This window comes from Eublepharis macularius, chromosome 2, assembly GCF_028583425.1.
Source record: "Eublepharis macularius isolate TG4126 chromosome 2, MPM_Emac_v1.0, whole genome shotgun sequence".
NCBI classification, from domain to species: Eukaryota; Metazoa; Chordata; class Lepidosauria; order Squamata; family Eublepharidae; genus Eublepharis; species Eublepharis macularius.
The window spans coordinates 143,712,067-143,724,781 of record NC_072791.1 but is presented as its reverse complement, the minus strand read 5'-3'; the positions used below and the strand labels follow the sequence as shown (position 1 = coordinate 143,724,781).

The 12,715-nt window shown below is 45.6% G+C and overlaps 1 protein-coding gene across 2 annotated transcripts in view; it reads right to left on the bottom strand.

Moving 5' to 3' along the window:
• LOC129325107 (NACHT, LRR and PYD domains-containing protein 3-like) overlaps positions 1 to 12,715 on the bottom strand; it is an 81,267-nt gene that overhangs the window by 31,448 nt on the left and 37,104 nt on the right. For both annotated transcript variants that reach the window (XR_008596579.1, XM_054972643.1), the window contains exons 9-11: positions 8,971 to 9,141; positions 3,983 to 4,153; positions 617 to 787 (exon numbers count right to left, since the gene is read on the bottom strand). Coding sequence is in view for 1 of the 2 variants with exons in the window: in XM_054972643.1 (XP_054828618.1) it covers positions 617 to 787; positions 3,983 to 4,153; positions 8,971 to 9,141 (513 nt within the window). In the remaining variant the exon portion in view is untranslated. The remainder of the gene's footprint in view (positions 1 to 616; positions 788 to 3,982; positions 4,154 to 8,970; positions 9,142 to 12,715) is intronic.

Genomic DNA, 12,715 nt, shown 5'->3' with positions numbered 1-12,715 from the left:
GTCAGTTGCAATGTGGAAACTGTATTATTCCCTGGGGTATGATATCTAGGAATGGACACACCTATCCAGACAGTCAGTACACAGGATACTTGGACAGTTCCAACAGTAGGCTTTTTTATTGCTCCCAATAGGGAAAAAACATTTGGACTCATAGACTGCTATAATTAACTCACATTTGGAACTGCAACCCTGATAAGGCCCCTCTGATACATGCCTTAAGGGGGGAAACCCAAACTAGTTTTTAAGGGTTTACTTAAAGGTATATACATGTAGCTACATAACAGAACATATGGAAAAGAATATCTGAAGTTTTTCATGGCACAGAGGCAAATAACACAGAGGCAATCCTAACCATGTCTAATATTCAGTACAATGTTATAAGAGCCAGGCTTGGGATGGGGGGGGGGACGGCCCACACTTTTGCACACTGTACAAAACCAGAACACTGAGCTTCCTGCAACAGAGCTCTTCTGAACTATGTCAGAGATGACAGAGCCTGCTTTTCCTCAGGTTGGGCTGCTGAACAGCTGAGCAATAGGAAAATGTAAAATTGTATGGGAAGTAGCTTTTCTCTACATACTACTTTTTTGTTGCTGTTTTGCTCTTGGATACTCACTTGAGCCTCTGAAGTTTGCAGTGAAGATGTTTTAATCCGTCACACAATACATTGATCCCAGAATCTCCCAGGTGATTTCCTGATAAATCTAGCTCCATCAAGGTCTGGTTGATAGGGAGAACACCGGAAAGAGTTCCGCAACATGCTGCTCTCAGTTTACAGAACTGTAACCTAAGCAAAAATCAAGACATAAAAGTTTCACATAAAATATATCTTTAATTATTAACACGCCAATTATTCTCTCTTTGAGTAAATCTCTAAGGGCAGTAAGGCAAGAAGGTGGGACAGTACTTCATGGGTGGTGTCAAAAACTAACAGTGGGGTGATTTAAAGCATTTTCAAAAGCTTGAAAAAAAAAAGATGGGTGATATTTTGGAAGAGGGATGTGTGAGCAGGGAAAGAATGAATCAATACCTTTGTCAGGTCCGCGTCCAGGCGTGACTGCACCTGACGTACTAACGCCTGTTGTGGATCTTTGGGCAGCACCTTTGACCTCCTTCAGCTGAGGCATCTTGACTCCTGCCATCCCACCACTTGTCAAAGGCTTATGGGCAGTGGCCTGCAGACCCCATTCGGGCATCGGGTTTATGACCGGAGGGGGGGTATCCATCACCCTCACTCCCTCTCATCCATTCCTCTGCCCTGCCTGCCTCTGGCTGGCCCTCCAACTCCCTTCCTGGTCTGTCATACTCCTCCTCCTCCTCCTCTCCTTCATATGCTTGCACCAACTCCTTCTCTCTCCCTCATGCCTAACTCCCCACCCTTGCTTGTGTGTGTGCTTCCCTTATATTCCTTTACCCATTCCCAGTGCCACCTGCCAGCCATAACCCCAACACTCTAGCCAGGGCCCTGGCTGGCCCAGGCAGCCACACCTGGGGTTGCTGTGTTGGCTGTTCTGGGCAGCCACATCTGTGCCTTCTTTGCTGGCTGCAGTGCTTCCTTTGCTGGTTGCCTCAGGCAGCCCCATATGCGGTTCCTTTGCTCCCAGCCTCTCCTGGTCCTTGCTAACCTCTTCTAGCCTGCCTGCCAGTTGGGGCACGGCCTGGTACTGCCTTGGCTGCCTTTCCTCCACTGCTGGTAAGGTTGCTGGCTGGCTTGCTGCTGGCTGGCTGTCCCTGCCTCTTGTGCCTTCTCCCCATGGTTCAGCCCCCTCCTAGTTACCCTCACTCTCTCTGCCTGGGCTCCTAGCCTCCCACTAGAGGGTGAGGCTGGCTGGCCGCCACCTGCCCCATTTGACTCTCTGAGGCTTGGGCATCTCTTTACCTCCCTCTGTTGCTGGCAAGTTTGGGACCTGGTCTGTCGGTGTGGCCGAGTAGCTGCTGGCTGTCCCCTGCCTGTTCCTCCCGGAAAGTCCGGGGGCTGAGCCTCGGACCCTGGACAACCTTCCTCAACTTGTTCCTAATGTGATCTTTTGCTATGGCTGCATTCATACTGGAAACGATCTGGCTAAAATTACTGCCCGATGAGCTGTTACCATTACATAGTTTTTGAAGGGGGAAATGCAACACAAATTGAGTGTACAAGTATATATTGCCATATCACTCATTATGTCATATAATTTGTGAGGGTGTGCATGCATGCCATTATCACAGCATGGGTAGATCCATGGTAAACCAGCCCTCAACCTTCATTTAAATAACAGAAACAACTTTCTCCTCCACATATTTCTGAGGTCCCTCCAGTTTCCTGTACTTTTCTCCACGGAGCTTTTGGGGTGATCACAACATTGCTGCCTGTGAATTTGTTTTTTTAATTACTTCATTTATACCCCACCTTTCTCCCCAGTGGAGACCTAAAGCAGCTTACATCATTATCCTCTCCTCAATTTTATCCTCAAAACTACCTTGTTAGGTAGGTTATGCTGAGAGTGTGTAACTAGCCCCAGAAAGTCCCAGATCTCTATAGACCAATTTATATGAAATGCTTACCCAATAGCCATTATAGCAATGCTTAATGGATTCAGTTATTATTCACAAACCAGACAATAACCTCCCCAGCTTGTTGCTATCACCTTCATGGTCCATTTTTACTTGTTTTTTCCCCTTGCCAATTATTTTTTTCTTTAAGTGCTATTAATGCTTTGCATGACAAAGTATGGACTGCCGTTGTGCACTGCTACCCTCCACACAGTTTTGTGAAGAATGGTTTCTTCCCAGCATTACATGCATTTCACCTGGCCACACCCCTTCCTCATTCAGAAGCCAATCTGTTACCTCCCCTCATTGTCCTTTAACCTGATATTATGCAGTCCCCCAGACCTATCTGTGGTTTTACAAAACCACCATTCCAACCTCATTCTGGAGATGTGAATTTTTATCTGATTTAGATCATTTATGTGCACTTGTAAACATGGAAATACAGGACAATGATTATGGTTAGGGTCTGCTGCTTCAGATATAGAGCAGAACCACAAGTGACAAAAGGCACAGATTGGACACTTGTCAGCTTCCCTCAAGTTTTGATGGGAAATGTAGGCATCCTGGTCTCGCAGCTTCGCTCTCTGACTGCTGTCCAATGGACTTTTCAACTGTCACTTGTCCAACATTCCACCAAGCTGCCTACATTTCCCATCAAAACTTGAGGGAAGCTGACAAGTGTCCAATCTGTGCCTTTTGTCACTTGTGGTTCTGCTCAACATATGTACTATCTGACAAATGCTCCAGTGAATGCTCACTGGAAATGAGCATTCCAGTGGTTGGTCTAGTTGGTCTTTAAGGTGAACTAAACCCCAATCTTGCTCTTCTAACAAAAACAATTGACGTTGCTCATGCGTAACATCAGAAAACACTCATCTGCAAAGTGTGGCCACACTCATAGTGAAAGAAATCATCAGAGGATCTATTGTATTGTACTGGTTGGGGTCTAGATTTACCACTATTACAAGAAAGCAGAACAGCAACCATTCAGAAGCACAAATTCATCTTCAATGTAGATTGATTCCAAATGGGGAAAAACCTATTTAAAATGGTCTGATGAGAACTGAAAATGTTGCAGAACAGACAGAATGCCATATCAAATAGCAAAGTGCCTGGCCCCCAAACCAATCACAAAAGCAGCCCAACAGGGCTACCCACAGACAACACAAGGACTTCAGAGGATTCTCCAAGTATACAGAAAAATATCACTTTGTAAATTAGCCGAAAGAACACAAAACCCCAAAAGCTCTCTGATAAAGACTGAACATGTTCCAGGAGTACAGAATGCTGAAGGAAGTGGAAGATCAGCTAAAGGAGAAAAATGAGGAAAGGAAAAATTTAGACAATCCAGCCTCTTACAGCACCCTAGAGGAGGAAATTTCCTAGTTCATTCCATGATTCCTCAGTCCCACAGCTTGTATGGGTATAATGTTGTGCTCAGAACATCTACCTCATTTTCAGCAGCTTGCAACTTGGATGTTTTAGCCCTTCACACAGTATGAATACTCCTGAGTCTCCAAGCGTATTATTTGACACATCCAACTCTGTAAGGGTCTGGCTTCTAGTAAGAACTGAAGACAGATCTTCACAGCAACCTCTTGAAAGGCAACAATTGTACAACCTATAAAACAGAATGACATGTGCAGGAGTATTAAAAAATACAAGTGCTTAATCAATCAATCAATCAATCAATCAATTAACTAATATAATTTTGTCAATTAATTATATTCACATTATAAATACACATTTGTTTATTCTTTATCCCCCCCTGTCAAATAGATCCTATTCTTTGTGCAATCTGTGTGGAGGGGGGAAATATTAATATTTTAAAACAAATCTTTAAAAATCTAAAGGTGTTGTTTAATTTGGTTCACTTTGCATTAATCTTAGCATAAAATTTCATTATTATAACATTACCAAAATGTCAAATAGTAACTCTTCAATATTTCAGGCTGAAGCTCTGTTTAACAGGATGCCTTTTAAAATAAAGACATTGCTTCACAGAATTTTTTATTTGCATACCCACAGCTTATCTTCAGTCTTACAATGAAGATTCTTGTGTTATGGTGATAGCTGCTACCAAAGCAATGTTTTTAAAAATCTGCAAAGCCAATCAGATCTCCAATGGCTAAGCAGAAGCCCTGCTGGACAAAAGCCCCATCTAGCCTTACTCACTTTCTAAAAACACTCAGCGGGCACCAGGAAAGGTGTCTGTAGGCACCATGACACCCACTGGCACCATGCTGGGGACCCCTGCACTATACTCATATATTATTTGAAAGTTCTCTTGGTGTATCTACATTTAAACAGCATACCTACTGGAAATATAGCAAAAAAAAAAGCCCTAGCTTGTCACAGTTAGATCCTGGGGCATAATACTTTCTTCTAAAAATACCCCCCAATATTTCAGTCATTTTCACTACACTCTGTGTAAGCTCAGGAACCTAGCTACAAAATTGTAGTTGGCAGAAAGCGGGAGGTTGAAATAAGGGGCCATCAAACTACAGGCACAGAGCACACAAACTCTGGGTTATGCTAAGCAGGACAATGTTTTACCACCCACACCTTGCTGGAAAGTGACACTAAAGAACAGGGAGGGAAGCAGCCAAATTGCTAGAATGTATTCTCTTCCTTATTGGCCAGGAAGATCTGAGTGACCCCAGGGTGAGAAGGATTCCTCAGGATGGTTAATAAGATGGATACGGATAAGAAGTTCTCTTACTTTTCTTACTCTCAGCTTCCAGCTTCTTCTGATTGGGGAACCACAAGCCACGAAGTACTGAACGTTTACCTACAGACTCCATCTTATTCATATATCAAGAGAAAATGAGGAGAAGTCCCAACTGGGAGAACTAGGGTGTTACCAGAACTGCTCTTTATTATAATGGGGAATTAGCTGTAGCAGTCTGTAACTTAAAATTAAGCGCGGATCATAACCTATGTATACGGAGGTCCCGATCCCAGACACTCTAGTGAAAAAGAGGCAGACTACAAATAAGTTCCAAACACGTGTATTGTCTAACAATGTGGCGTAAGCCTGAACTTGCACAAGCATACAAGAAACACACAAGATCTAGGAAGCACAGAGTATGAAATACAGAGACGTTCGCATTAGCTGGTTCCCAACGATGATAGGGGGAATACTCACTTATCCTGAAGCGAAGCAGAGACACAGCAGCGAGGGTGGCCCAATGCCAGCACTGGGACCACAGACGGACAGCGAGGGGTTCTGGATAGGATGGCACGCACACCATGCGGTCTGAGAGGCCGGCTTAAATACCCCAAAACGTACCCTGGGGCTGCTGCTGTACTTGGTGGTTCTCACAGATTAAAACAAAGGGTCTAATGGGCTACTGAATGGCTTGGATGGGCCACTTTGGTAATCAGATTGTGATAAGTGACACCTCAGGAAGAGGGGACAAAAGAGGGAGGGGGAAATCCAAGTGGGCTGAAAGGATGTTCCAGCGGACAGGGCTTGTCCTGATGTCATCAGCTCTGGAATGCGGAGGTTTCTTTGAGATGCATTCTCTAAGTGCTTGGGATGGTCAGCACTTAGTTCCTTCTCCGGGGCGGCTCCTAAGATATGCAGAGCGGGGCGAGGTGCTCTCGCTGCGGACGTGGTGTGCCCGCTTCGCCGAAATGGCTTCCCAAAGCAGTCTTCTTCCCAGGGTCTTCTTGCTGCCTGAGAACATGGATGCCGGCTGGGCATAGCTGGGGCTGGATAGCAGGCTGCCCGGTAGCGAGGGCAAGCTCGGGGACCGACCCGCGGGAGGCTCCAGGCGGGAACTGACCAGGGAGCGCCTAGCCAGGCTCGCTGGAGGTTTCCCCGGCAGGCGCCCGGCTGCTAGCAGCGGCTTGGGCCCATATGAGGCAGGCTTCCATGGAGGCAGGGGGAACAGCACACAAAACACAGTCCAAAGCAGGGAACAGGCACGGTCCGTGGCAGATGGCAATGCAGGCACGGGGCACACTTGTAATAAAGTCCAAACACACACTGGGAAGTCCAGATACAGGTCAGGGCAGGGCTGCCCAGAAAGAGAGTCCTTTTGTGTAGTTAACCAAACATGGAGTCAGTAAACTACACAGTCTATTGCAGCAGCAGGGTAATTAGCAAGCAGGCAGGAAACTGACACGTGTAACAGAACACACACGTGCAGGGCAATCTTCTGTGTAGTAGTGAAACAGCAACGCAGGAAACTTTAACACAGTTCATGGCAGGCTTTAAAGCAGGAGAGGGGGCCTACTTGGCAACAAGGGTAATGATGAACTTTAATCTACTGCAACTTCAATTAATGTTCTAGAAGTGAAGTGCGAGGCACATCTGTCATGACCGGGAGGGGGCTTCTCACTCACTCCTAGCTGTAATTCCTTTTCATTTATGTTGCCACCACCAAACATTCCTAGGTATCAGCCCTCCCCAACCATTTGGATACTCATGAACCTCTGAACATGTGCAAAGTATTAGCAAATAGCTGAGCAGTAGGCCTCTGGATGAGGACTCCTTGATACAGCTAGTTCTTAACCAAAGAAAGATCATGATTAGATTACTGTAGAAAATACACAGAGCGCACAGTATATAGGAAAGTATATCACACTTAGCTAGCAACTAATGAAAAGGAAAAGATCTAATGTTTAATTTCCACTTGAGAGTTACAAAAAATGCCTGGGCATTACTTCAGGATGAGTGCACATTTTGATAGCAACTCCAGGCGTAGAGATAAGCTTCCTCTACCTCTCCTCCCTTCTTCATAGTTGATGAGCCACACAACACAAAACTTGTCAGAGCCTTTTAACCACTCTCTTGGGGGGGCGGGAATTCTCCCTCCCTATTAGGGAGTTAAAACCATCCTCCTAGCCTCCATGGCTTATCTAAACCTTGGCAGGTAGGGCAGGTGCATTTTTTAAAAATGACAGATCACAAGACTGCAATAACAACCCTTTCTCCTTCACAGAGTGACAGTACAAACATCACAGAGTGATAAATTGTACACATGGCCATGTACTGTCAGCTGTATGACGATGATCTCCTTCCTGAGAACAGATCAACCTTCCCTGGGCTTTACCGGAGAGGTGAATAAAAGACCAGCTTGTTATCTAAAAGTGAAGTAGAGGCCAGTTTGATCTACCCCCTTAACATGATAGCATCAACTAGATGGGGCCTCTAAACAGCAATGTAGATACAGAATGCTAGACATGCAATTCTGTTTAACATACTTTTGGAGTTGCTGGTGACAGAGGAAGTTACCCAGTTTGTTTTTGGCATCCCCAAGGAGTGGGAGAAGGGGCGTCAGCACTGTGGAGACTTGAAATAGCCATGAGTGTTTTCAACCTCCTAGGGACTAACCTGGAGGACATACAAAGCTCAGTACAGAAGTGTCCTTCACAAAGCCTGATTCAGAATGTAACTAAGGGGGCTGTGTTAGAGTGTGTGCTCAAAAAGATGACAAGTATGCTCACAGGCCCTGTTTTCCCCCAAACGGATTGGTGCCCTTTTCCGCCCCCCTGCTAGGTGAGCATGGCTGGGGGGGGGGTTTGAACGGTGGGGGCAGGAGATCCTTCGCTCCTACTCGCGTGTTGGTATCCCTAGAAGCCTATCTTTGTTTGATCTCCCCTTTCAACATAACCACCACTCTGCTTGTAACACCATGTTAAAACCATGTTAAAAACATCTTTGTCACAAGTGATTTATCTTCTTAGAGGGGTGGGGTGGAGGACGAAATATCTAATAGCAGCTTCCCAGGGGCTGCCACTGCCTCCTCTGTTGCTCCAACACGTGCAGGCAAATTTCTCCCCACTTCCTCATGCCAGTAGCACCTCTATTCGCTGCTTCAGCCTGCACATGGGACGCTCACTGCTGCTGCCGCCCACTTGCTCGCTGGCCTGCCCGCTGGCAGCTTGGCTCAGGTGGGTCCAACTCTATGCTGGTCATGAGCCAAGGGTCAAGGGGTGGGGGCCCCCTCCCTCTTCAAGAAGGGGCAGCAGACCTGGGTGGAAAGCATGCCTCCCACGTCCTCAGCCCTCTCCCTGCCCCTTGTTGCCCAGGCCAGCCAGCTCTGATTGGCTGGCCCTGGCTTTTGAACCTAGGCTGTGTGGGCTCTGCCCCCACCAAGGCCACTGGAAGCCCGCACCTCCCTCTAATGTGGTGGCTGCCCAGCATCTCTCTCTCCTCCCGTGTGGCCTGCAATGGATCCCCCCAGTTAAGTCTGGGGATCTGTATTTCATGTGTAATCCCCACACAAACTGGTTCTGCCAATCAACTGCCTTCAGGGACTTGATTACATAACCAACTAAGATTTTATATATGATTGGTCTTTCCATTGCCTTCTCGTAGACACATCTTTCCCTGGAAATTTTTATTAGTCACAGAATTGCATTAAAATTCTATTCCTTGACTTTTACTATGAACATTGTATGACAAACAAACCAGCTTTTACTTACTCTATTCTTTGTATTTTGCAGTGTGGATTTTTCAGGCCCTCACACAACAGACTTATTCCTGAATCTTCCAGTTCATTGTCCCCTAAATCTAGTTCTTTCAGTATCTGGTTTGTGCAGAGGACAGAAGAGAGATCCCCACAACTCGAATTTGTGATTTTACATCCATTCAGCCTGCAAGAGAAAAACATAACTTAATATGTAGTGAGAAGGGCATTCAAGCTGGGGAAAGATGAAAGAGCAGATTTTTGTGTATCAACAAAGTACCTGTTTTGGGAGGTGTGTGAGTATCTCATATTAACAATTACCAGGTATAGAAGAAATCAAGATAAAGATGCTCACCCGTTTTTCTCCTATGTGCACTTTGGATATCACAATCCTGCAGACAGGAGCCTAACTCCTGATTCTTCCAGTGTGCTATTTTACAGAGCCAGCTCTGTGAAAGTTTGATTGGTACTAATAATAGAAGACAGATCCCCCACAACAAGCACCTGTGAGCTCACAGACATACAGTCTACCAGTTCTATCACTGCCCATTATTTTATTCAATCTACATTCAATCCTATATTACAGTCTACCTTTTATTTATATATTTATTTATTTAGAAAATTTACATATCAACTCTCTGGGTGTGGTGGTGAAAAGTGCCATCAAGTCATAGTTGACTTTTGGCAACCCCTGCTGGAGTTTTCAAGGCAAGAGACTAACACAGATGGTTTGCCATTGCCTATCTCTGCATAGCAACCCTTGTCTGTCTTGGAAGTCTCCCATCCAATTACTAGCCAAGAATAACCCTGTTTAGTTGTCTAACACTGTCAGTTATCCAGGACAGTGTACCATCTCTCTAGAAATCTGCTTTCAGTTTTGCTGGACAGTGACAAAGAGTGACATTAATTCCAGAAAACCAGATATAACAATTTATACACAAAAGTTTCTAGGGTTTGTTGGAGGTTTCTCTGGTTCTCTTCTCTCCCTTACCCTCACCATCTTACTTAACACACCCCATATACCTGGTTCCTATCCAGAGAACTGAAAGCTACCATTAGAACTGAAAGGCCACCTGTGATGGGAGGAGTTTTTAATGGGAGCAACTATGAGGATTTTTTGTTTTGATTTGTGAGAATATACAACACTTAAATAAAACCTAAAATGTTCTGGGTGGTAGCATGTTATTTATTTTTGGAATTTAGATGACTATCTCACATCACACACACCCTGTCACAGGGCAAGCTGAAATAACTAAGTGACTAGAGAATAATTTAGAAACCGGCCTAAAAGTGCTTAGTAAATTCTCTATAGGCTAGCCATCAGTGAGATAAATTATACAAATATTTATCAGTACAATCCAACCTTCTTCAAGCATGCTGTGGAGATACATTTCACCTCTCCCCTGCCTTGGTAATGAAGATAGAATAACCTTGTCTTTTTAGATGTACCAAGATAGAGACCAGAGTTAAAGAAAAGAGGAACATTTATTTATTTCCCTGGATTGGAAAAGAATAGTTTTGGTGTTAAAGATTAAAATAAATACATTTTAAAGTCTATGAGACTCAAACTAGAGGAACAGTTACACTTTAAAATATATTTGAATGACAGGATTACTGGATCACAAGAATGCTGTTGATGTAGGTTTATCTGGATTTCGGTAAAGCTTTTGTCAAGGTTCCTCATAATGTTCTGATGAGTAAACTGGTGGACTGTTGACTGGACTCGAGGATGGTTAGATGGATATGGAACTGGCTGGATAACCACACCCAAAGAATAGTTGTCAATGGCATCACGTCTGAATGGAGGGAGGTGTTCAGTGGAGTGGCTCAGTCCAGGGCCCATTGCTTTTCAATATTTTTACAAATGATCTGAATGAGGGTGTGAAGGGATTACTCATTAAATTTGCAGAAGACACCAAGCTGGGAGGAGTAGCAAACACCTTTGAAGACAGGGATAGATCTGAACACACTGGAAAAGTGGGCAGATTTGAATAAGATGCAGTTTTACATGGATAAGTGTCAGGTTTTCCACCTGGGTAACAAAATGCAAAGTATGCATATTGAATGAAGGATACACTTCTGGGTAGAGTGTGTGTGAACAAGCTCTTGTGATATAGGTGGATGAGAAGCTAAATATGAGCAGTTAGTGTGATGCAGCAGCAAAAAGGTGGATGCAATCTTGGGGTGTATTAGGGATGCCAAACCCCCACCCCCACACGCCACCCCCACTTACCTGGCCAGCAAGGGGGAACACACCTTTCATGCATGCTCCCCTGTGGCACTGCACGCTCCTGTGTGCTGCAGCCGCCTGGATTGGGCCTGTTTTGGCCCAGATCAGGCCCAGATTGGGGCTGCTGTGGAGCGCAGGAGCGCTCCTACCCTCCACAGCGGCCCAAAATGTGGCCATTTTGGCCCAGATTGGGCTCCTTCAGGCCCGTTTTGGCACAGATCAGGCCCATTTTGAGCAGCTGCAGAGCACGGGACTGCTCCTGCGCTCTGCAGCAGCCCAAAATGGGCCCGTTTTTGCCTGGATCGGGTCCATTTTGGGCTGCTGCGGAGTGCAGGAGTGCTCCCGCGCTCTGCAGTGTCTCAAAATGGGCCTGATCTGCACCAAATCAGGCCTGAAATGAGCCTGATTTGGACCAAAATGAGCATGTTTTGGGCCACTGTGGAGGGCAGGAGCGCTTCTGTGCTCCACAGCGTCCCCAATCTGGGCCCCTGCAGAGTGTGGGCATGCCCTGAGGGGGCCACATGATGACATCACTTCCCTGAAGTGACATCATCATGCCTGTGGGAGCGCGAGCACACTTTGCGCATGCACACCCCCACCCTCTCGGGTAAGTGCCAGGCTGGGAGGTTGAGGGGACCTGACAACCCTAGGGTGTATTAACAAAGGCATCACATAAAAATCACAGGATATCATTGGTCTGGCCCTGCCTCGAGTATTGTATGCAGTTCTGAAGACCTCATTTCAAAAAGGATGTGGACAAACTGAAACAGGTGCAGAGAAGAGCAACCAGGATGATTAGGGGCCTGGAGACCAAGCCCTATGAAGAAATACTGAGGGACTTGGGAAGGTTTAGTTTGGAGGAGATTGAGGGGAGACATGATTGCTCTCTTTAAGTATTTAAAAGGCTGTGTAATGATTTCAAGTAAATGTGTGCATGTATCTTTAAATGCTTAGTGTGAGATAGGTGAAGAGTGGGGGGGTGAGAGAGGGATGAGCGAGTGATATGATTGGTTGATGACTGAGAGTGTGGGCGGAGTGAATGCAGTTGGAGACTGGGAGTGCAGAGAAAAGTTGGCGTCAGAAGAAAGTAGGCTAGCTGTGTGCTGCCTGAGGAGTTTTAAGCATTTCTGTGAGAGAGTAGAAAAAGAACATTCAGTCAGAGGAAAGCAGGCAAGCTGTGTGCAGCCTGAGTTACTTTAAGCATTTCTGTGAGGAAATATTGAGTGAAGAAAAGAGAGGCTAGCTGTGTGCTGCCTGAGTAAGAGCCAAGCTACAAGTGACGCCTGACACAGGTTGGACACTTGTCAGCTTCCCTCAAGTTTTGATGGGAAATGTAGGCGTCCTGGTTTTACAGCTTGGCTCTCCATTACAGCTGCAAGACCAGGATGCCTACATTTCCCATCAAAACTTGAGGAAAGATGACAAGTGTCCAACCTGTGTCAGGCGTCACTTGTAGCTTGGCTCTAACTTTAAGCACGTCTGTGAGAAATATTGATTCAGAGAAAGAGGCTAACTGTGTGTGAAGCCTTGG